This window comes from Bombus vosnesenskii, unplaced genomic scaffold (assembly GCF_011952255.1).
Source record: "Bombus vosnesenskii isolate JDL3184/JDL3185 unplaced genomic scaffold, Bvos_JDL3184-5_v1.1 scf7180000013264, whole genome shotgun sequence".
NCBI classification, from domain to species: domain Eukaryota; kingdom Metazoa; phylum Arthropoda; class Insecta; order Hymenoptera; family Apidae; genus Bombus; species Bombus vosnesenskii.
Genome location: NW_022882924.1, coordinates 2,752,173 through 2,775,177, shown reverse-complemented (window position 1 = coordinate 2,775,177; position 23,005 = coordinate 2,752,173). Strand labels below are relative to the sequence as shown.

At 41.6% G+C, this 23,005-nt stretch overlaps 2 protein-coding genes and 1 long non-coding RNA gene across 8 annotated transcripts in view; 1 reads left to right on the top strand and 2 right to left on the bottom strand.

The window, feature by feature from the left end:
• The window catches only part of LOC117241320 (latrophilin Cirl-like), a 358,814-nt gene extending 344,754 nt beyond the window's left edge, over positions 1 to 14,060 (top strand). For 2 of the 6 annotated variants that reach the window (XM_033507275.1, XM_033507282.1), the window contains exons 12-17: positions 156 to 259; positions 1,330 to 1,374; positions 2,675 to 2,843; positions 3,934 to 4,155; positions 10,013 to 10,210; positions 11,624 to 14,060. In XM_033507275.1, coding sequence (XP_033363166.1) covers positions 156 to 259; positions 1,330 to 1,374; positions 2,675 to 2,843; positions 3,934 to 4,155; positions 10,013 to 10,210; positions 11,624 to 12,421 — 1,536 coding nt within the window. In that variant the 3' untranslated portion in view covers positions 12,422 to 14,060. The remainder of the gene's footprint in view (positions 1 to 155; positions 260 to 1,329; positions 1,375 to 2,674; positions 2,844 to 3,933; positions 4,156 to 10,012; positions 10,211 to 11,623) is intronic. The other 4 variants (XM_033507271.1, XM_033507280.1, XM_033507286.1 and 1 more) reach the window with 3 other exon arrangements.
• On the bottom strand, positions 129 to 3,941 carry LOC117241360. Its single transcript, XR_004494962.1, has 3 exons — positions 3,507 to 3,941; positions 1,989 to 3,007; positions 129 to 265 (listed from the first exon to the last, which is right to left on the bottom strand). It is a non-coding gene; the product is annotated as an uncharacterized LOC117241360 (long non-coding RNA).
• Positions 14,061 to 17,840: 3,780 nt separating the features above from the next.
• LOC117241353 (ankyrin repeat domain-containing protein 16-like) lies at positions 17,841 to 19,308 on the bottom strand. Its single transcript, XM_033507295.1, has 3 exons — positions 18,824 to 19,308; positions 18,481 to 18,744; positions 17,841 to 18,368 (listed from the first exon to the last, which is right to left on the bottom strand). The coding sequence occupies exons 1-3, from the start codon at positions 19,161 to 19,163 to the stop codon at positions 18,139 to 18,141; spliced, it is 834 nt and encodes a 277-aa protein (XP_033363186.1). The 5' UTR covers positions 19,164 to 19,308; the 3' UTR covers positions 17,841 to 18,138.
• Positions 19,309 to 23,005: the final 3,697 nt, after the last annotated feature.

Below are 23,005 nucleotides of genomic sequence, written 5' to 3'. Positions count from 1 at the left end.
AATCGATCCACGTTATATTAATATATAATAATGTTTTTAAAGCATCGAGTGTTTCGATGAAACGTAAAGCCGTATGAATATTTGATATACCTATCTATATATTCTATTCTTAGAATAAGTTCAATACAGAAGCTGTTATCCGGTTTTCTTGTTAGGCAAACTTGGTATTCCTATCGATGGCGATTTATATGATGTGCCGGCACGCAAACACGACCGTAGCGATGAAGAGTAAGGAGCACTCTCGATTGGCCAGCGCAAGGTAAGCCTAGAAATTCCAGGGTTTGTCCGTAAATACGAGAAACGTAACAAATGAATTTGTACATATATATTATGTATCTCTATATTAAAGTAATCGATCGAGTCCGTCCGTTAACACATTCGAGATATATCAATCCTATCGTCGAGTAGAATCCAAATGTTTGTTTGGTGCTTTCGGTTCACGTTCGCAAGCTTTACTTGCTTAAAGATATCTCCCGAAAGAGAGTCTTTTATTGTCACGCATCTTTTTGGCGGCCATGCTGAGTTCTTTTCGTTTCTATATATTTCCGTTTTATTAATTTACTGTGTTGGAATGATCGCAAGATTTCCGTTCGTTCGACACACCACTTGTATTGCTATAAATCTTAGGTACTATATGGGTATCGTTCTATATATATATATATATAAATAATATACATGTATATCTATTACATACATGTATCGCTAACGTTCGTTAATAAGTATGTATCACATGTGATTAAAAATGCCGTCACAGTCGAGTCATGCTTCAACGAGAAATTAGACGCACGAACAATCGAACGAGTACGATGATAATTAGCCTGCGTTCTGTGTTTTCTGTGATTTCAATGAAACGGGCAAAACTATGTCGAATGAAGAGAGAGATAGTAATATTTAATTAACTTGATAAATTTCTGTACGAAAATGTTGGTGACGGTAGTTAAATTCTCGTGCAAACTCGACTCGTTTTATTATCGAAATTGCTTTATCGTAAAAAATCGTTCTCTCTCTTTATGTTTCGTTTTTCTCCCCGTTTTTAATCATTCTACGTTCTTTTTGTACTTCATTTTCATTATTTTCCTTTCGAATAATTCGAACGTATCTAAATGTTCTATTGTACTAACGCAGGTATATAACGTATAGTAATACGAATCGAGTACTGCACTAGCGAAACAACAAGTTGTCTTTTTTTTTTCTTAATAATCAATTAATTAAAATGGTGCCGGAACAATCACCTAACTTTGCTGTCTTGTTTCATTTTTGTATTAAATCTTCTACCCACTTCTGTCTACACTGTTCTACATTCTTCTGCATGGCGTGGTTGGTTGGTAGTGGAAAGGAAGAGAATGCTCTTCCCAACAAATTGCAAGCGCACTTGTAAGATATTTACCAATTTTTATTATTACCCACATCTCGTTCATTCACCGTTACATCATTCTATTACTAATCGTCGTTTCACATGCCTTTAATTTCACCATTCTTTCATTTAACAAGTTCACTGTTTTCTCTTGTTTCTTTTTCGTTAATAATTCAAAGCTACTGATACGATAATTGTTTCATTTTATCATTTTTTCTTTTTTTTTTTTTTTGCGACTGTAGAACGTAGAACGTAGTACATAGTCTGTTCACGGGAAAAACAAGGTCACGCTGATCGTTTAATCGAACGATCATTGATCGTGTGACTCACTGGAATCGCAAATGTTATTATCCTCATTGTTATATTATTTTGTATCGGTTTAGAAAAGCCTGGGCAATTTGCAATTATCAATGGCTTAAGTAGCGTGGTATCCTCGTGATAATGCTTGACACGTGGCGACGATCGATATTCTCCGAATTTCTTAGTTACATCACGCTGTTTGCCTTTCCTCTGAGTACATATACGACGACTTAAACCGCATGCCGTATTTATCCTTTAGTTTCCGGTATAAGGCCTGATTTGAGAGTAGCTTAGTGTATACGCGCGAGATTAGAAGTAATAAACACCCGCCTACCTGTGTAGTTCGTGTACCCGATCCTCCCGTAGATCCGCAGTCTTGATCGTTTCTAATAGATCAGGAACTAGGAAAGAAAAGAAAAGAAAAGAAAAGAAAAAGCGAAAAAATAGTAAGAACGTCGATACGGAGAAGGAGGAAAGAAGTAAGAAATAGTAACATTGTGTGCGATGCTTATAGGACGCCAGCCGCTTTCGAGACTCGCGAGAACATTAACGATGCTAATGCTTTTGTTGAAGAGTGTGTACACGACACGCGCACGCGTGTAGAAACGAGCAACATTAGTAGTACACGTTAGCATCGCGCAGCTCGAAATGTTGCGTGCACTGCGGTGCATAACACCGTCTCCTGATAATCTTCCGTGTTCTCGCCGCTCCATTTCGATAAGAACGTGACAAATGTAGCATTGGAATTATTAGAATTAAAGTCACACCATCATCGATCATTTAGCACGTTACTCTTAATTCTTTCAATGGCACGAGACTAAAGAGATCGTTTCCTTTCACCCCCCCCCCCTCCCCCACTCTCTTCGTTACCTTTTTTTTCTTGTATTTTTTTCTCTAAATCCCTCATACCGATAACTTCACATAGCTCTCGTTCACGTTCCTTTAAGCATCGCTCGCGATTATCTTGTTCTTGAGATTTTTAGCTTCAATGTGACTCATCGAACGATATTTTCTGACTAGGGCATGGCTGAGAGGAGCGATCGTCTTAGTATTTCTACTGGGACTCACCTGGACCTTCGGGCTTCTCTACTTGAACCAAGAATCCGTCGTGATGGCGTACATCTTCACCATATTGAATAGTCTGCAGGGGCTGTTTATCTTTGTGTTCCATTGCGTTCAGAACGAGAAGGTAAGGGAATACGTCGGGGTCCAAACGTCCACCTTACTTTAAACTCTCTGGTGTTGTTAACGCGCGTTCCAACGTTTAGAACGCCTCGTTGAATCATCCTTCATTCTTTCATCTTTCGTCGTGCATTCTTATCGTTAATGAAATCAACGAAATTCGAGTGGCATCTTAAACAGCGGGAAAAATTATTGCGAGAGAATGTTACCAATTATTTACGATAATTATTATTATTAAAAACAAAACAGGATGTTAATTTATTCGGTTGATTATATTGCGTATATTTTTCAATTTTGTATCGAGCAAACCGCGAAACGTTTCGAGAGCAAGAAGCAATGTCAACGCGAAGTTTAAAGGAAAGTAAGAAAGCAATTGTCGAATCGGAACTTTATATAATGAGAATTGTAAAACTGTTTCTATCGTAAGGTTTATAGTTAACACAATTATTCACGAGTCAAGGATCTTGTAACATAAGAATTCGATGCACTATGTACGAAAGCGGATTCTTCGTATTATATAAGTAGCAAGTAACTCCATAAGCAAGAGGATCATTTGACAGGAATCATGTTAAACGCAGTCTAAACATCGTAATGGTATCTCGCAAAACAGAACACGATGACAACAAATGATGTCTCAAATAAAGTGCTGTGGCAATCGAAAATCACCCACGTTTATTTGTCGAATTAACCGGGATCCTGTAGCTTGATTTGCAGCTCGTTATATTCAGTTATCTTCTTCCTTTTCATTTGAACAACGTTTATATTTTGGTTGCCACTGCAGGATGCACCGCTCTTTTCCTAATTTATCTGTAAATTCAGCACCAATGCTTCATAAACTCGATCACATATTCATGTTTCTCAATATATCAAAGTATATGTTCATCGTTAAAGTATATCATCATCGTCATCCTGGAAGATTATATCATACTTTACTTTTCAATTCGTTTTCCTTTTTTTTTTTTCTTTCTTTTAATTGTTATTATTATTCATACGTGAACGAACGAGAAACGAACGCGCGCTCGCACTTGCCTTGGTTCTTTGTGCACCGTTAAAAAAAAACCTTTCGTTCGGGGGGTGGGTTTGCTTCGCCATTGCAGGTGAGGAAGGAATACAGGAAGTTCGTGCGCCGCCACTCCTGGCTGCCCAAGTGCCTCAGGTGCTCGAAGACGGTGGCCGGAAGCTCCGGCGGCTCTTCCGGTACCAGCGGCGGCGCCGGTGGTGCTAATGGAGGCAAGGACTTCGCCTCTCACAACACCTCGTCGAATCCGTCGGCGCCGACGACCGATAGCTCCGGATTGTCGCCGCACGCCGCCTCCAATGTGGGTACAACAACGACCACGTCACCGCCGAACAATCACAACAACCTGACCGCCGCCTGTAACAATACGAATCTTTCGATAAACGTGAACCTGAACAATTTGTCGCTGAGGTCGCCGGTCGGGGCACACCAGATGCACATGATGGCACCTAGCAACCACAATAGGCATCCCGCTCAGCAAGGTATCCGATAGCCGCTTCTACACCAAACCGAGAAAAAAAAAACCAATTTCTTTCTTCGTAACGGTTGTTCGAACAGTTTTTGACAACCGTATGTCTGTCGCGCGGGAGAAAATGTGAAAACATACGATCAAAAGAGGGAATATTTTTTGAAGGAGGAGAACGAACGAAAATAGGTCACTCTCTCTTTCTCTCTCTCTCTTTTTCTTTCTAACTAGCTCTATTTGTCTTTGACTCGATAACTGATTCTCATCTGTTCTTCTTTATTCACCATCTATTACCCCGTCATTATTTTTTTTTCTTCTTGTTATTCTTTACTTTCGACTATCGCTTTCTGCCAGTAACGCAAGTATAATTAATAGTACTGGAATTAATAACACACTCCCTCTACGCCATTCTGTCGCTCGTTACATGAACGCCAGCCAGCTTTTCGAGTTGATAACTACACGAAGGTTCTTGCACCTTTATCGGGCGAATTCTTTCGTCCGTCGTCGACGACCGACCGCGACATCAACCAAGCACTCGTGTTTTCTTGTTCGTTGCACGATCATCCACGCGATTAAGAAGAATGGTTTCCGTTGCGGTTCTAACGACCGCTACTACGTGACCCTTTGAAGGCCGGACCTTCCTCTTCAATTTAACGATGCACCCACTGTCACCGTTCCACCAAACGATCACGAGACTTTCGCAATCGTTGGCTGTGTGCCGTGCACCCTCTTCTTCTCTCGATATAAATCTCTTATTCATCCAAAACGGTAGTCTCTTTTTTAACAATTATCACTTCCTAATGACTTCGTAAAGATTTACGAAGGTACGCTTTACAAAGGCAACAGATTTTCTCTGTGATTAGTATTTAAAGACAGTATCATAGGAAATGGAGGGCTTTCGAAACTAGTTAAACGTTTAACCAGCAACATGTCTACCACCCTCGACTCTGTTCGCTCGTGTATGCTAACGCAACCGCGTCGTTGTATCATCTTCGAAATAGCGCCCTCCAGCTACCTTCCTTTTGTCGTCTCTCTTCTTCTCCTTCTTCGTGTTCTTTTTTTTTTTTTTAATGTGTTACCCCAAGTCTGTTGCAGGATAAATTGTGAAGTGGGTGTCCTCGACCCTCCTAGTCGAGGGAGATTCGTTTCGAATGGCCGCGCGTTCCGCTCAAAAGCGACGCGTGCCAGAAACACTTTTTTAACGTCACCGAGAGTCTCTTCGTCCGCCTCGAAAAGCTGGTTCTGGAACGGGATGAGCTAAAACGGCATTTAACCGTGAACCGTTCGACTCTTTCGGCTCTATCGCGCTTGCTGCGAAGAAAATTTAGAGAGAAAAAAGAGAATGAGAGAGACAGGCAGATGTATATATTCAGGGAGTCAGAATAGGGAATAGGGAGAGAAGAGAGCATGCGAAGAATGATATTCAGGGGTTGGTTTGGAGGAACAGTAAAAGAGAAAAAGAGAGGGAGAGAGAGAGAGAGATAGGTGACATGATTGAACGTGGTCATGCCGTAGATTTGTATGATAAAACAACGATACTCGGTTGTAGATGAAACGATAACCACACAGCGAGCTATAATATGCGCGATCGCACCGTTGTTATGTTCTCCGTAAAACTTTATTGCCAATCGTCGGCTGAATTTATCGGATTTAGTGGACATTACTAGACACAAATCGACTAAAAATGATAAACGACATTTGCTATGACGATTATATAATTGCATATCGTTGTCACCTCTCTTTTCTTTTTTTTTTTTTTTTGCCTTTTCACGTTGCTTGTTTCTTTTTTTATCCGCTGCGTTTGTTCATGAATTTGTCAGTGACGCGCCGGTGTAAATTCACCGAATTTTAGAACGGCTCGCAACGCACGTGCCTCGTGGTTTTCGCAAAAACAAACGGCACTCGTACGGTTGCACGATGTGCCTTTTTTTTTTGAGTTGTATAATTGTCAACGTTGAGCTCGAACGCGCGCGGGAGATATTAAAAAATTCGTGCTTTCAATTCAAACGTACTGCGAAACTCGGGAAACCAAAGAAATAAAAACCGTGTTTCGTAATATCACGATTCTCGATAAATTTGTATTCGTATTGTCCCCCCCCCCCCTCTCTCTCTCTCTATCTCTCTGTATCGATATTCACGATATCGGTTCTTGTTTCAACCCTGAGTGGAAAGGGGAAAAAAGGAAAGAAAACGGTGTCGATCGCGACAAGCGACAAAAACGAGAAAGAACGAAACGAGAGAAAATTCTCGTCGCGGTAAGCATAGCATTGGTCTTCGAGCACCAGGCGAAAAGTACATGGCACGCTCTCTCGCTCGACTTTTGCACACCTGTAAACACGCGAACGTACTATTTGCAAGACCTCCTACTAACAATGGTGATTTTCGTGCTTCTTATCTGGCTCTGGGTTTGGTGTAACGCGGTTGCTGGCTACTTTGTACCCTATTCCCTTCCTTTTGTTCCCACGTCTCGCCAGATCGAGACCTACTTTTATTGCAACGCACGTGGAAACAAGCCGACGTTGCACGGCTCGCCATTTATTTCAGATGATGTTTCCGGAACGTTAATGAAACTCTTCGCTACGGACCGGTACACGCACGAGAAACATAACGAATCTGTAACATCGATGATTTATACAATCGGTTTCGCAGCTGCGCCTTTGACGACTGACTGCTATTTGCAACACTTTCAGCCTGCGTCCATTCTCTGTCTGCTCAATGTTTTATCACCCTAAAACGAGGCGCGTCGGTATCCATGCTGAATTAACGCCAACAATGCGCATGGTTGTAGATAGAGACTTTAATATTGCTGTGTTAGCTAAAACGTTCGATATTATTTATATTATCAAAGATTTAATCATTTGCCTTGTATGTGTACATATAGAGTTAACAAAATTTTCATTTTTTATATGCAGTTGAAATTTTAACAAGATACCGTTGGACACGCTTCTATATTTCCTATATGTAAAACGTAAAGTATAAGGAAAATGTTGGCAGTTTCCATTGCAAGGTTAAAAAGACAGGTCCCACATTCCATCGAATAGCATCTGCTCTAGCAAATCAGCCATGGCTTCCTCGCAAACCTGTTTGTCGCTTATCGACTCCTTTTTACTCTGGAGGCACTGATGCGTGAGCCCACCGGTAATACTATCATTAAAGAAGTTTAAACGAATTTCCGTAGAACATGAAGGAAGTATACGTTCAGAAAGATTCGTAATGTACGAGCGAATATTGTTTTTAGCCGCCCGCGTGGACAGAATACGATTAATATACGTACTTATTGAAATACGTATAAAAAATACTTTTGCGATCTATGCCATAGCTATAGATTTTATCTTATCCTATATATCCTCCTCATTCGTCGAATTCTGTCCACGCAGTCCAAAAATATCTTTAAGCCGCTTGCTGTCAAGCGATCGTTCGATCGAAAAGCGCTCGAATTGACTCTTCTCTTCGTTCCCTTTCGAAAATACATATTTCTGCGCCTTTCGATCAACGGCCTCGGTTCGGTTCACAGTCGGACAAACGTACGTGTTCACACGCGTCGAGACGCTCTTTAGACTACTCACCTATCACACGATCGGTTACATGACCGCGAAGACTGAAGAAAACCGTAAAGGCGAGAAAAGACCTCGTCGAACCGATCCGATTCACATCTCTCTCACACCTCCTTCGCAACGTACACACATACACACTCGCACACTATTCTCGACTACTTTTGCTCTCTGCATACACGCAGACACACTCACACACATACGCAGACATACACACATGGATAAACAGACACATCGTCTTTTTTTTTTCCTATTTTTTTTTTCTCTCCCCTTGCTCTGTGCGTTTTCGCTAATTAACACCAGGTGCACATTCGCGCGACGAGAGGCAAGGATAGGGTAATACGGATCATCGAAGCCTCTAACGATCCAGCTCGCGCTCCAACAACTCGGAGACGCTTCACGTTCTTTAACTGCAAAGCACGAGAACGCGAAAATCCATAATTAGCCGAGCGAACGTGGAAAAGTGGTGCGTTCCCATTAGAAGGAGAACGGTTTGATCAAAGCCGGTTTTACAAGTTGCACGATGGTAATTTTATTCGATGGGTCGGTGAAACGCCATCACGATGATCGGTATTACGCTATTTCCTCTCTGATACAGACGGCCCAGTCTCGGCACGGTTGCACGTCAGCCGCGCAAACGAGGAGCCGGTTCCCGACGTTACCTCATTACAGACAGTAAGAAAACAAAGAAGACTCGTTCTCCCCGCGCCACGATCTCTGTCGCATCTCACCTTGCTCCATCGTGTTGCCTTCTCGCTTCAAAGGAATACCAACGAATCGATAATCTAGAACCTTTCCAACGTAAAAACACTTAAAGATCAAATGATTTTTCGACAATTGTTCGTGCATTTACTAATCTCAATTATTATTGTAACTCGATATTGCTTAAAAATGGAAAAGTGTCTTGACGGATTCAAAAATCATCCAGAGCTATCCGAAACTATTCGTAAAACGTAGTAAAAGCTAAAAATCTGTTGGGTAAGCTCAGACGACGATTACCTTAACTTGGTAAAAGAACAGAAAATTCATTGGAAGCTCTTCGGGATATTCGAGAAACGTAATAAAAACAAAATTCTTCTCGGTTAAACATAAAGGACGAGAAAAGCGATAAATTTCCAAAATCCGTCACTCGTCCTTATTTCGACGTTTCATCGAAAGCGGAAAAAATCTTGATCTAAAGTCGGTGGTTCATCGTCGTTCACGCACGGCCGGAAAACAGGTGTGGTCGCGTATCGTCCCAACGCTAAACACGCACGAGGTCGGGGTGTGCGTGCTGACGTCGCGTATCTCAGTCCGTTTCGCCGTAGATTTGCCCGTGTACGAGTTAAATCCGCCACACTTACGGCGAGTATCGCAGTTCCGTCAGATATCGTCGGATTTACCCCGTCCGTATCTTCCGTGTGCGCGTCGCTTCCGATGGGTCGGAGGCTCTTTTTAAACCGTGTCACACGAAATCCGACTAATCCGTCCCCCTGGCGACGAGAACGATCGCACCGGCCCGTATTTGTCACGAACAACCTCGCGTTGCTGGGTTAATTAGTTTCGAAGGGAACTCTTGAGAAAGAAGAAAGTTCCCGGTGACGGAGAACGTGTGGAATTTTGTCTAGATTATACGTAGAAGGATGCGAGGAATTACGGAGCAGGGTGTTTTGTCGAAGGTTTCGTGACATTCGAGCAACCCTTTGTTTACTGGTAAATTGCGATACTTTTATAATCGAATATTTAAAATTAATTACGATCTTTTATTCGACGCTTTAATATTCTCTTAATATCGTATTTCACTGTTATTCACCGTGTCAGGTATGTCCTCGATATTAATCACTTGATCTTTCCAGTATCGTGGACCAAGAGTACTATACTCTCGTGCATTGTACTACATGGACATAACAACCTCGACCCGACGTAATTTCCAATTACAATATGACTCCCGAATTGCGTAATTGACGATGGATAACAGTCGTCCAAATACTACATCAAATCATCGTAAACACACGGCCCCATAAGAATATTTCAAATGACATCCCCCAAACGATTCACACATATACGCTGATTCATGAAAAAGGACACAACACTCGATCATCCCCTTGCGTATCAGTAAACGAAGGGTTAAGAGGGAACGGCGAATGGTTCGATTTTTCCAGTACTTGGCGTCCGGTCGAAGCTGGGCGATTGTCGATAGGCAGCCGGCAGTTACAGTGCCACGTGAATCCTCTCCAACAGAGGCTCACATCGTGGCCACCCTGCCATACGCCCGTCACGCCTTCTTACCCTCAGCTCCCAATATCCCCAAATCTGCCACCGCCACTTGGGGCCACCTTAACAAAAACCTCATGTGGAAGGTAACTAATTCACCGCAGCTAAGAAAAAGGCTCGCTCACTCGCTCGCTCGCTCGCTCGCTCGCTCGTGTCGTGTATTGTTTCGATCGAACTTTTTCCTTTCTCTCACTATGTTCTTCTGCCATTGTTTCTCTAATTGACTGCATGGTGTGCCATGGTTTTTATTTTTCTTTTTACGTTCATTCTCTTTTTATGTTTTTAGTTTTTCAACGCGTCTCTTCCATTCTTTTTCGTTACGTTTCTTCGATCCTTACTTGACAAGCACCTAGAAAAACACATTTTGCACACTTAGAGGACACCTCGTGGTTCGACCAGACCCGACGCTTCGAAATCGCATGGAGGTGTGGGGAAACCCGTTTCCGGTGGAACATATTCGTCGGACGAGAGCTTGCGTTCCCCCCTTTTTCCTCCCTTCTCGTTCTCTGTGTCATCGCGATCATTTCGTTTTCGAAACCTCCAAGTCGATCGACGAAAGAAAATTCGAGAAAGATACAAGAAAATTGAGAGACGATGGCGTCTTTCGTCGTTTAAAGTATATGATCCTGGAAAGAAAATATTTTCGTGGTTTCGAATTCGACGATGATCCTGGAGAATGTATATAGGTACACTGAAAGACACAAGACCATATTCAGTTTTGTCAAAGATGAACGTGTTTATTTTCGTACGGGGCGCGTAGCTCGTTGTGTGTGTTTTTTACGTTTTCGTTCAGTAGTGACAGAATGATACTATGAACGTGCCCTTATGATCATAGCCTTTGTACATATCATCATACAGCACGTAACGGATCTTCTCGCTCGTTCCTTCGACCATGCATGCGAGCTCGTGAATTTTGTAAAACGTTCCCGAGGTCATCGAGGTGGATCTTCGATGAGACTCATCGACCCTTCCCTATTTATAATTCGTAGGTGTCGTGCGAACGAGATCCTTGCATTTCTGCGAGTTAAATTAATAATCGAAGAGCTTTCTAAAAAGGGAACTTGTAGGTTTACGATGAATATCGAATTATAATCAAATAGTCGCAGATATGGGAAGAAGAAAAAGAAAAAAGATTTATAATTAATCAGCTAGTAAATATAAAATGAACAAAATCCTTCAAGAGACGTTCTAATTACCAATTCAAACGTAGGTAATATTACAAAATTAAAATCGCTTCGATTCGATTTACTTGATTCGTCATTTTCTCTTGCGAGCTCTTTCTCTAAAGAATTCCTCGTTTGTCTAATTCTAAATTCGACTTAAAAAGCCATTCCAGAAATACCGAAGATCATCGTTCACGCACTCACAACCCCATTCCTCGTACATACCAAGTTACACGCCAAGTCACTTTATGTTATTTATCAGACCATCAAATTTCATCAAATCCCTCGAACCATCGTCAACCTGCGGTTACTTAAACGTATCTGTCTCTCCCGCAGAACATTTCTTTTAAATCGTATTCCCGTGACTCCGGCCATGGTGGCTCCGAGCAAGAAGACTCGCCTAGGACACACAATACCCTGACCCTGGGACACTCCGGACGAAACCGCGGAGCGAGAGGAATGAACGAGAACAACGAGATGAGCGGCAACAGGACTACCGGAGGCGGCGGTGGTGGCCGAAGGACTGCGATACCGTACAAACATAAATACACGGAGATCATGGACGGTCGTAGTAACGGGCCAGCTCATCATCAGCTGCACGCCCATCACGGTCAACACGTACATCTTCCGCGGGATTTGACGAACGAGGACGAACCAGTTTACGAAGAGATCGAGCGCGGCGGTGGCGGCGGAGGCGGTGAGATTCAAGTGTCGGACATGTCCGACGAGGACGGCAGAAGGCAAAGCGACATGAGCAGACAATCGTCGAGAAGTTACGGTGATCACAGACCGCTGATCCCATACTCGCCGGCCACCGATAGAAATCTGATGCATTACGGGCAAACGTTGACGGACCGTGGCGGCGGAGGAAATATCCATTGCGACGCGTCAGAGTACAGTCCTGCGTTCGAGAGGACCCTGAACACTTGCTGGGAGAAGCTACGAAAGCAGCAAGCATGGTACGAACGTGGCGAGCTGCCCCGACTTCCGGCCAGTTACGGTATACCGCCTCAGCCAGATCACACGAGAACAGTCGCGGTTCTAGATGGACACACGGTCGTCTGTCATCTGCAGCCGCAAACGGACATGTATACCGGGCGCGGAATGCCACCGCCTTCCTACAGCGAGTGTTAGAACGCTCTCCACTGGCAGGATCCTGTCGTCCTCTTCGTCTTCCTGCACGAGGACGATGGATGCGCTCCTTGCGGTCGAGACGCCGCGTTTCGTGGCCATCGACGGAGGAACGATCGAAGCAACGCGTAGTTCGTGAATGTTATAGGGTCGCGTCCTCAACACGCCAAGTTAGAGATATCGTCGATGACTACGACGATGGCGATCTTCTGTTTAACGCGACGTGTATGGCGGTTCCTCACTGAAGAAAACCATCACTCCGGAACAACCGACGCGTCTCGAGCTACGTTCGACCGGATGAACGAGTTACGAACGACGACAACGCGTCACTAGCTCAAACATGAACGCGACCGATCGACCTGGAGCCCGATGATTGCCGCGTTCTATAGCCATAAGCGGGCCGATCTACGAAGATGGCCCCGAACCTCCTTTGTTGTGTTTCCATATCCGTTTACTCGGGAATTGCGTGCAACCAATGGCGGAAGTCCACGCGAAACGGACGTGTCTGTCGTCTCCAGAACTAGAACCATGCGAATGTGTGACGAAACGTCGAACATCTGTGTACGATAGCGTGAATTATTCGATATGGACCTCTTGTTGAAGTTAATCGATCGTCGTTGTACCGTCGAAGCTGTGCTCGGCTTTTCGGGATTGGCTCACTGACAGAGTGGAAAATGCGATGTCGTACGGAAAACGATAAAACGTGACGAGTCCTCTTAGATCGCTAAGATTTTGCTAGGAGAGCGCTTACAGAGCTCGAGGTTTCGAGGTACACGTGCGGATTGTAAACGACCCGAACGAGAAGTTATCGTATATACGCTCGTAAGTAAGTGTAACGATATCAGAGCGAATTAATTTCCTTGCGTTCTTCAGCACGATGTTCTCGTTCGTCGTCGATTGTATCCTCGAAGCCTGTTCTCGTACGCGTTGACAAATCGAGAGAAGATTTTCTGCTCGATCGTTTCGTCGATGCTGGCTTTGCTCGTTAACGAAAGTGATTCGTGGATAATATGAAAAATAACAGACATATCGAGATCGAATGGGGAAAGGTTTGGCCGCGGAGGCGTGAAAATCGTTCGTTAACGAGTGTCGAACCGACGAGAATTCGATTTGAATCCCCGAAGGAAATCGGCGACGACTCGATAAAGGAATCTGAAGCCCGTGTTTCCTTGCAAACGTCTCCGCTTTCATCGAACCGGAGAGCAGCGACATATCGCAGGTGCGCTGATCGATAACCGACCTCGCCACGGAACGTAGAAGAAAACTAAAGTTACTTAATAATCGATCAACGCTTACTTCGATTAATCATTATCGCGTTACATTAGTCGCATCGTAGAGTTACTTCTAAAGTCTTAAGACTGCTTTCGTGAAAAATTCCGTGCGACACGATCTGTCAAAAGATGCAGACAGTATCTTCGCGAGATAGAAGGAAAAAGGATCTTCGAGTTCCGGAGAAGAAAGGGGCGCGCGTGTTCGTTTCGAGCGAGTTTCGATGATTGAAAACTTGAAATTTCCTCCCGGGGAAAGGTAAATTCAGCGGTTAAAAGTACCTTTATCGGTCGTCCCAGCCAGCTCATCAATGTATATTGCTTTGGAACGTTACGTTTTAGTCTCAGAATGTTATTTTTATAAATAAAAAAAATTATATATATATATATAAATGTATATGTATGTATACAGTAACGATATTATATTTATATATATACATATATATAGAAAATACGAGGAGAGAGAAAGAGAGAGAGAGAAGGTGGGTGAGAGTTATACGAAACAAGTATATATATATATATATAAATATAAATATATATATATAGTGATACAAAGCGATTTTCCGAGCGACGTGGAAAAAGCGAAAAAAACTTAGTCACTGTTTTTTACTATTTTTTAAAGAACAAAAAGGTATATGTCGTAACCGCGTAATCTAATATGTAACTAAGGGAACCCGCGCGCTATTTATTTTTTATCATCCGTGAGTGTTATCTAATGTGTAATTAGCGGTCGTGTCGAGATCGACGATCGGTGACGCGCGATCGTTCGGACGTAATTACGGATCGAAGATGATCGTATCAAAACGAGATAGATCGAACGAATCGCCGTCGTTCGGTGGTCGAATCGATCGACGACATTTTCTGCTTGCAAAGAAGATCCATCGTCGACGAGCGTAAGCGTATATATTAGACGAACGAACGTCGAGCTCTGAAACACGTCATCAATGGCTCGATGTTCGTTTCCCGGAACATCCGACTTCCTCATCTAACTTCTCCATTTCTGACTGGAGAAAGATATGTTGGATTGACTAATTGACGGGACAAGGTTCTTCTTTTACCAAGCTTTTGTTCTTTAATTGTGTTATTACGGTTGTACGCGAACGGAAGCCTGTTAAATTATGTTTAAATCGATGGAAGTTTAAATTTGCCTAAACGAGAAAGGGCGCACGCGAACACAGTGAATTCAATATAGTCTTTCTCTCGGTTGAACAGCGTTTCGTCGTTTCCTTTTTCTTTAATTTATTTCTCTGCTCAGCCGGGCCGGCCGTGATCCTTCTCTCCGGCAAATCGTACGTTAAGACGAATAAATCTATAGGCGAATTATTAAAATAGCGATAAACAGCGTTTTAAGGGTACCAGCGTAGCTATATTAAGCGTTACGAACGTTTCCTCCGATTTCTATGAAACGTAATTGCTCACTCTGGCATCGCGTGAAAACCCGTTCGCGGTTATCTTGGTTTTTCCTGTTTAGAAGACCCTTCGCACAAGCGTAGCTTGAGATGACAGTCAAGCATCTGAAAACCGTTTTTGTCCACGATGTTAAAGGTAGAACGAAAATGTGTAACCCTATCGAGTATGTGTATATAATTTCCAATGCCATGAAAATTCTGCCGTCTCGTTTCTTGCCCGTAGCGAATAAATACGTGAACTCTGTACGCGCGTTTCTCGGTCGTCGCGTATCGAATCGTTGCCGTTCAACAACAGCCATCGGAACCGTGTATTCCAGCGTCGATAACTTCGCACGCTTTCTTCGACATCTTTTCGTTCCACTTTTACATTCCTTCGTCGTCACGATAAGCAACAATCAACCGCGAGATATCATTTTCCGTCAATTACAGAGCAACGCACCGAGTATCGCGAAAATCAAACTGTATCGAATCGCAATCGAGATACACGGACAAGCTTGAACGATATCAGAAACGAAGATTGGACTCGCGTTGTTTCACGTTTAAAACTCTGGTGCGGTTGCTCTTAAACTTTAACAAATTTTACGGTACGTTACGGTGCGCGACGACGTTGTACGTTTTAACTCGTTAAGATTTTATTTCTCGACGCGCGCTCCGGTGAACGCGAATCACGGAAGCGCATGTTACATTTTTCGAAACACGATTGTTAAATCCCGTGATTCCAAAGTATTTCTCGGGGCGAAAGGTTTTTGTATCCCTCGACGATTGTGTCGTCGCGTCTCGCGAACGTCCTCCAACGCTCTGTCCACGACGCGGCGGGGCTTAGTTCTATGAATTTTTGTACAAGCGAAAGGTCTTGCCCACGGAACGACTATTATCGGATATAATCGTAAACGCAGCTACATTCCATCCGTTCGACTTATCGTAATTGAAAGAGATAAAATAAAAGGTGTACGAGCCAAGTAGACGGGAACAACTTCGAGCGCAAACGTGCCTGGTGAATAGGCAATCGATTTACGAATTTACGTAATTTTCCGTCTGTCTTCTTTTTCCTTCTTTTCTATTTGTCTTTCCTTTATTCCTTTTCTTTTTTTTTTTTCTTCTTTACTTTCTAAGCATCGACAACGGCGTAACCGGCGGCCACAGAAAGGAAAGAAGACGCACTGGTTTAAGAGATTGTTGCGTGCGAAAGAGGAGAGTGAGAGAGATAGAAGCATTATCATTGGGAAATTCTCGAAATGAGGTGTACATAATGTAAATAGGGCTTTGTACATGTTGAACACGTTGTAATGTAAATGGAAAAGAGAGAGAGAGAGAGCGAGAGAGAGAGAGAGAATTATGTGTGCATGAGGAAATGAGAGAAAGAGGTAAAGAACGAAAGGGGGAGAGAGAGAGAGAGAGAGAGAGAGAGAACAAGAAGGAGGCGACCGAGACGATCGATGTGAAAACAGAAAAGAATACATTTAGATAAGACAAGTTATTAGTAAGTAGTGGATATTACAGTGACTATTATCGTGATGGCGGACGCGTGACGCGATTTAACTTAAGTCCCAAGCGTAATTAGTTAATGTGTAAATAAATTAAGCGAGGAAGTAAAACAAACAAAAAAAAACAATATTAAATGAGAGCCCAAGTAATCTTTGGATATTTATAAACGAACTCCACTAAAGAGAAGTAAACGACAAATGAATAAAAGAACAAACAAAAAAAAAGAGAGAAGAAAGGACGATAAATACGTAGGTTCGATGAGAGAAGGAGGGAATGTAAAAAAGAAAAAATAATATGAATTCAAGCACTCGTCCCGTGCGTTAGGTTACTGTTACTTGAACGAATGGAAAGTCGGGAGAAAGGAACAAACTAAGAACACGAACGTTAGACAAAAGCTGAAGAGAGGGGAAAAAAAGATTGGAGAAAAGAAGGGGAATGATTAAGAATGAAAATGTGCAAGCAGTTAATCAGATGGACAGATATACAGTGCATGTTTTATCCTTAGCCGTTTTATAAATATAAATATCCTCTTCCCTCCCCCCTCCTTTCTCAAACCCCTCGCCCTTGATCTCCATCCTTCTCCTCTTTTCACGCGACAAAATAGGCGCGAAGCTGATCTTTTCTCTGATCGAGTACACCTGTCCGTACTGTCCAATCTCGAGATGTTCCTTTCAAATCGTGTGTGCTGTCTCTCTTTACTTTTCGTCCTTGTTCTCTTGTATGCAGCAGCATACTCGCGTAAACGAGTTTCCAAACGAACCACGATCGAGTCGTCCCTCGATATATTTAGCGGCTAAGCTTTCGTTTTGCGTGCAAAGGAAAAAGAAAGAAAGGAAAGAGAAAATGAAAAAAATTGTATCGGGGCGGCCAGAGAAAGGAAATTTGAAGCAATCGCAGAAAGTCAATCCGCGGAGATAGAAACGCACTACGCCCACATATACATGCATCCACGTGTGCACACTCCACCGATCATCTCAAAAATATCCCTTCCCCACCCGCAGCCATCCTCTCAAAGCGTCGGAATATTTTTCGAATCGGCTTTTTTCTGAACCGTTTTACCCAAAGGCACGAAGCAGTATCGGTCGTATTACAGAATTTTTGGACAAACCGACGCACGATTCATGTTCACATAGGATTCGTGAAAATTCTGTGATCTTTACCATTTATGTTCTCTCTTTGTAAGTGATATTTAACGAACGTAATTAAAGAAAGAGAAAGAAGTATGCGGACACGGTTTTAGCACGTAATTAAGCGCGTAGATTTCCTGTGAATCATCGCCTGCCTGCGCACGCTGACAAATGAAAAGGAAGAGGAACACCGAACAACAAGCAGAAGAAGAGGAAGAAGAAGAAAAAGAGAAGAACACAAACGAACAAGAAGAATGTAAAATCTAGGTATCTCCGATCTACTAAGAGCCTCCGTTTCTTCATTTTTGTATGCTTCTTTAAGACTGTCTGATACAGGAAAAAAGGATAAATAAATGTGTACCAATCTCTGAATAAAATGTGTCTCGTTTTTGTCTATTTTAAAAAATCTCCTACTGAAATTAGTTTTTCAACTACAATTCCAATCTATTTCCAATTATAGCTGCTATATGTAAAAAAGTCTGATTAGCGTTGTCTTTAGCTTTGATATCAGCTCCCAAATTAATTAATCGTTTTGCGACGGATACGTGACCTCCTTTAACCGCTTCGTGAAGAGGAGTAGATCCCGAGAAATCACGCGCGTTCAAAAGTTTCGTATTAAGAGCCATAAGACGATTGACTAAACCCTCGTGACCGTGAAATGCTGTACATTTAACAGGTTCATAATCCATAGTTATAAATATTTATACTAATTATGCATTACGCCATTTCTATATCATTGATAATATAAAAATATTTTGTGGAGGAATTCTTACCAGCAATGTGCATAACACTACGACCATTATTGCTTCGATCATCGATGCGTTCGACAAATTTATTTACTAACAAATCAAAAGCATTTTCATCGCCAGATCTACAAACTAGATGCAACGACGTCCATCCATCTTTATTTCGCAAAAACGGATTTGCTTTTGCCTCTAAAAGCGCTACGATGCATTTATAGGCATCACTTCCGGTTTTCGTACACGCCAGCATGAGCGGTGTCCAATCAGCGCGTTTTAAGGCATCCACATCTGCACCTTCAAACAAGAATAACGTTGCGAATGATATATTTATAATTATAAAATAAAATTAGTGCCACAAATGAAAGGTAAATACCTTTTCCAATTAAATATTTGAGTATATCGCTACGAGCAAACTGCGCCGCTTCATGCAGCGGTCTTTTCGTATCTCTACTGGCGACGTTCACTCTAAAATCTGGTCCCTTGAAATTCTCGCATAGGTATCGAACGATATTCAAATGACCCTCGCGGGTGGCAAGATGTAACGCAGTGTCACCGGAAGTCGTGTGTCTGAAGTGTGTCCAATCCTGAATGTCGTGTTTCGATACGAGTTTTTCCACTCTTGATAAGTCTCCACTCTGACATGCGTACAGGAAGTTTCGTGATAGGTTAGAATCCTCCATATACAAACTTTTATTGTCAAACGAAGTGTACATCGAATAGAAATGATAAAATGTACTTGTTCACAAAGATGAGAGTGTTTGATGAAAAATATTTAAGAAACTGAACGTTTGAACACACGTTATAGAAATATTTGAAATGATTGAGGTTAACAAATTAACAAAGAACCACAAAAATATATAAACCTTGACAAAATATAGAACAGATATCAAGCCAGGACAAACTCATAATAACGTCCGCCACCTTGTGGCCATATTCAGTATTAAACTAATGTATTCGCTCATTCGAAGATCAAGTTGAAAATTGCTTTTCTTGCGAAGATCTTATAAACTGGGAGAATAGAAAATAAAACTATAAACAAAGAAAAGAAATAAGAAAAATGTAAAAACAAGTGCTTTCCTATCTTACTTCCTATAATTGCGAATTGTAGAAGTTTATTTGTACCGAAGTTTTAAACTTTTGATAAGAAGCAATTAGACAATAAAAGTTAAGACGAATAAAATCTCACGCGTCAAAAAATATCGACCGTTAACAAAATGGCGAACGTAAAATGTCAGTCTTGCCAATGAAACAAGTCGCTTTACCGATTCTACCTTACCCATAGAACGTGGAGTTATAGTCGGAGATCGCTTCGATGATATCGACCGATACCTGTAATAAGAAAATATATAAAAAGGTACCGTACACAAAAATATATAAACATTGACAAAATATAAAATAGATATATCAACTAATATATCTTTTTATCTTAAGCCTCGATGAAGTTCTCTGGATTTTTTTAACATTTTAATGTCATTTACAATATTACCTATTGCTTATAGATTACCAAACGAGGAAGTTAGAAATAGCGCTACCTATAATCGATACAAATAAATTCAATGGCGCGAAAAGGTTTTACGTATTTGCAAATACTTTGAACTTCAAACAACCGTACCCATACCTGAAACTTTAGCTATTAAAAGCGTATATTATATCTGCGTTACTTATATAGGAATTAAAAATGTATGTTTTTACTTTATACTTGCATATTTTTCTTTCCCCCTTTTTGTAGATATTTTTAAGGAAAATCACACTGACAGATAAAACTGTTTGTTCCGATGCACTTACGTAACACGAAAATAGAAATTGTAAACACTGTAGCAATGCTAAACCAACCGAGTGTAGTGCCGCTTTGAAAGTAAAATTAATCGTGCGAAACCTATCATCGCCGTGAATCATAAGAATCTCGCAATTATAATGTCATAATGAAATTGGATGCGTAAGAGATGCTCGCTTCGATAAAAGATTAAATCTTTTTTACTTCATAAGGAAGTGAATAGAAAATAAATACAAGCTTCAAATATATATATCTGTAGTCCGTAGATTAACGAACAGTTAACTACTTAGTCAGTCACGCGTTTCATTCGTTTTATTTTTTATAAAAATTTGATATCGGGATGAAAATTTGATTCCCAACAGGGAATTTTTTAAGATTTTAATACCTTTCCATAGAATATATGGATGAATCTTTATCCTTCTCCTTGCCTTATATATTTTTTCATACGCCCTTCGCTCCGATTTCTTTCCTACGAGTTTTATATTTAATTTTGTATTCAAGCGTATATTTCACTATTATATCTCGTTAGCGTTAGAAACAGGATGAAACATAGTTTAAAGCGAGAGATCGTGATTTACTTAGAAAGGCAATTTCGTTTTTTTCCGCGGAATTTCCATAACCGTTATGTCGACGCCAGATAACAATGCAAACAATTAACCACCAATAAAGCGTTTCCGGGCTGGTTGTGCAACCGAGTATGTGGCTACACGATGAGCATCGCGCATCGCGAGAAAATCTCTTCGCACGAACGTTCAAGGTTTGATCAAAACCATCCACCTTTCGCTTCGATATAATTGCCAGACTGAAGACGCCTTCGTCGTCTTTTGTTATTTATCTTGCTGGTCGCATTGCCATTCGCGCGATGCGGCTATCCATGGCCTTGCTGCGACATGTATTACGAATTACGTTCATTGATCAGAATTTGTCATATGTCGTAATAACGCTACCGTCGATATAAACCTGAAAGGAATTTCCGTTTTCCAAACAAGATCGATTAGATGCATTTTGTATCGCGATCTAAAATTCTAATACGTAAATTGCCACGACGTGCATCGACGACGTAAGTTCTCGCGATTAGAATCAATCTTAGAACAATAACGATAGAACGTTGTATACTCGCATACGAGCTGAATAGAAGAAAACCGATTCGATACTTTCGAACGTAGGCAGAGATGAATACTCACGAGCTGCGACTTTCTGGATCGTTTGATTATTACATTGGCTCGTAAAGCATTCGGATGATGGCGGTGCCAGCCCTGCCTTTGTTAGCCATAATGTCGGCCAACATGGGTATAATTCACCCCACGGTCTCGACAATCGATCGTCAATTTGCATACGGTGAATCTCCTTTCAACCTGCATCGCATTCAATCCCCGTGCAAAGTTAACTTATGCACGTAAAGATTGATGCGGTTACTGTTGTTGCGCTCCATCGAAGCTCTGCCTTTCTAACAAAGTCGTTCGAACTCGTTAATCTATCGTTAATCTATGCGGCGCCGATTCGTATCAATACGCTGTGACCGAAATCAATTGCTAATTGAACGTAAATTTGCATTTGAGCAAAAAAGACGTTAATCTTGGTTCGTTCATTAGCAAGTTTGCGTTTGAGGAAATTTGATGCTTTATATGTATCGCCCTAACGAATCAAAAAATTCCTTATTACCTGCGCTTGTTAAAGATGTCTCCAGAAATACTTCTCGTAGACGTGGTACGCGTTATGCGTTACGGTTTCAATTGCGTTTTACTGAGACTTTGTTTTACAAAGACTTTTTGCCCGTGACAAATGTTCGCGGATCGAAAGAAGTCATCAGCGAACGAAGAACGGAACAGACCGAGCAGGCCTGTAATAACACATCATTTTCCCCAGACTGGATAACTATAATTTCATGCGAAATTGAATCTTTAATTGCGCGGATCCCATATGACGACGATCAGCTGGCGCCAGCCAGAAAACAAGAATAAAATAAATAACGCTCGCGCTTTTATAGCGACGCGCAGATTTTTTCTCTCTGTCCGTACGCAGACCCGTTCGGTTTTCTTGCGTCTCCTTTCTCGCGTGTACTCGCCATGCACACGGAAACGCTCGCTTCCTATTCGAAAATAACAACTCGCGTTCGAGGTTGCCGCTTGATTATCGGTTCGCGCGGATATACGCGACGAGAAGAAACCCTGCGTGTTTTCGCACAGAAATGCCCGCGCCAACAATAAAACTAGATCCTTGAACAGCGTCCGTTTTTCTGTAAGGATCTTTCACATTGCCTTACATACCTTCGATGTTCCATCATCGTGAAAATTGATCCGAACAGACGTCCAAGTGGAACCAATTGTTGTGATTTAAGGATTACGTGTTAGAAGAAAAAAGAAACCTAACATAAGTGGAACGAACAGAAAATATATCTGGAACCTGTCACACGCTTGAACTAATATTTTAGCGAAATTTCATAAATCACGAGTGAAACATTATGTATTAATAAATTGGTAACAAATTCGCTAATGAAACGAAGATTTACGAGTGAATTTTACAAATTACGCAGGTTTAAAGATTCTAAAGCTACAACGTTTATGTAACACTATGTTTGTGTAACAGAAATCTACAACCTACATTTCCCAATCCCTACGATTCTTAATTCATTAGTACTACTAGCAAATAAATTATCGCGTAGTAACGAGGATTGATAGCGAAACGAAGATTTATAAATGAATTGTACAAAGCATTGTCGAATTATGTACAACGATCTGTTTGTGTAGTAGAAATCTACAACCTAAACTTGTTCTTCATCGA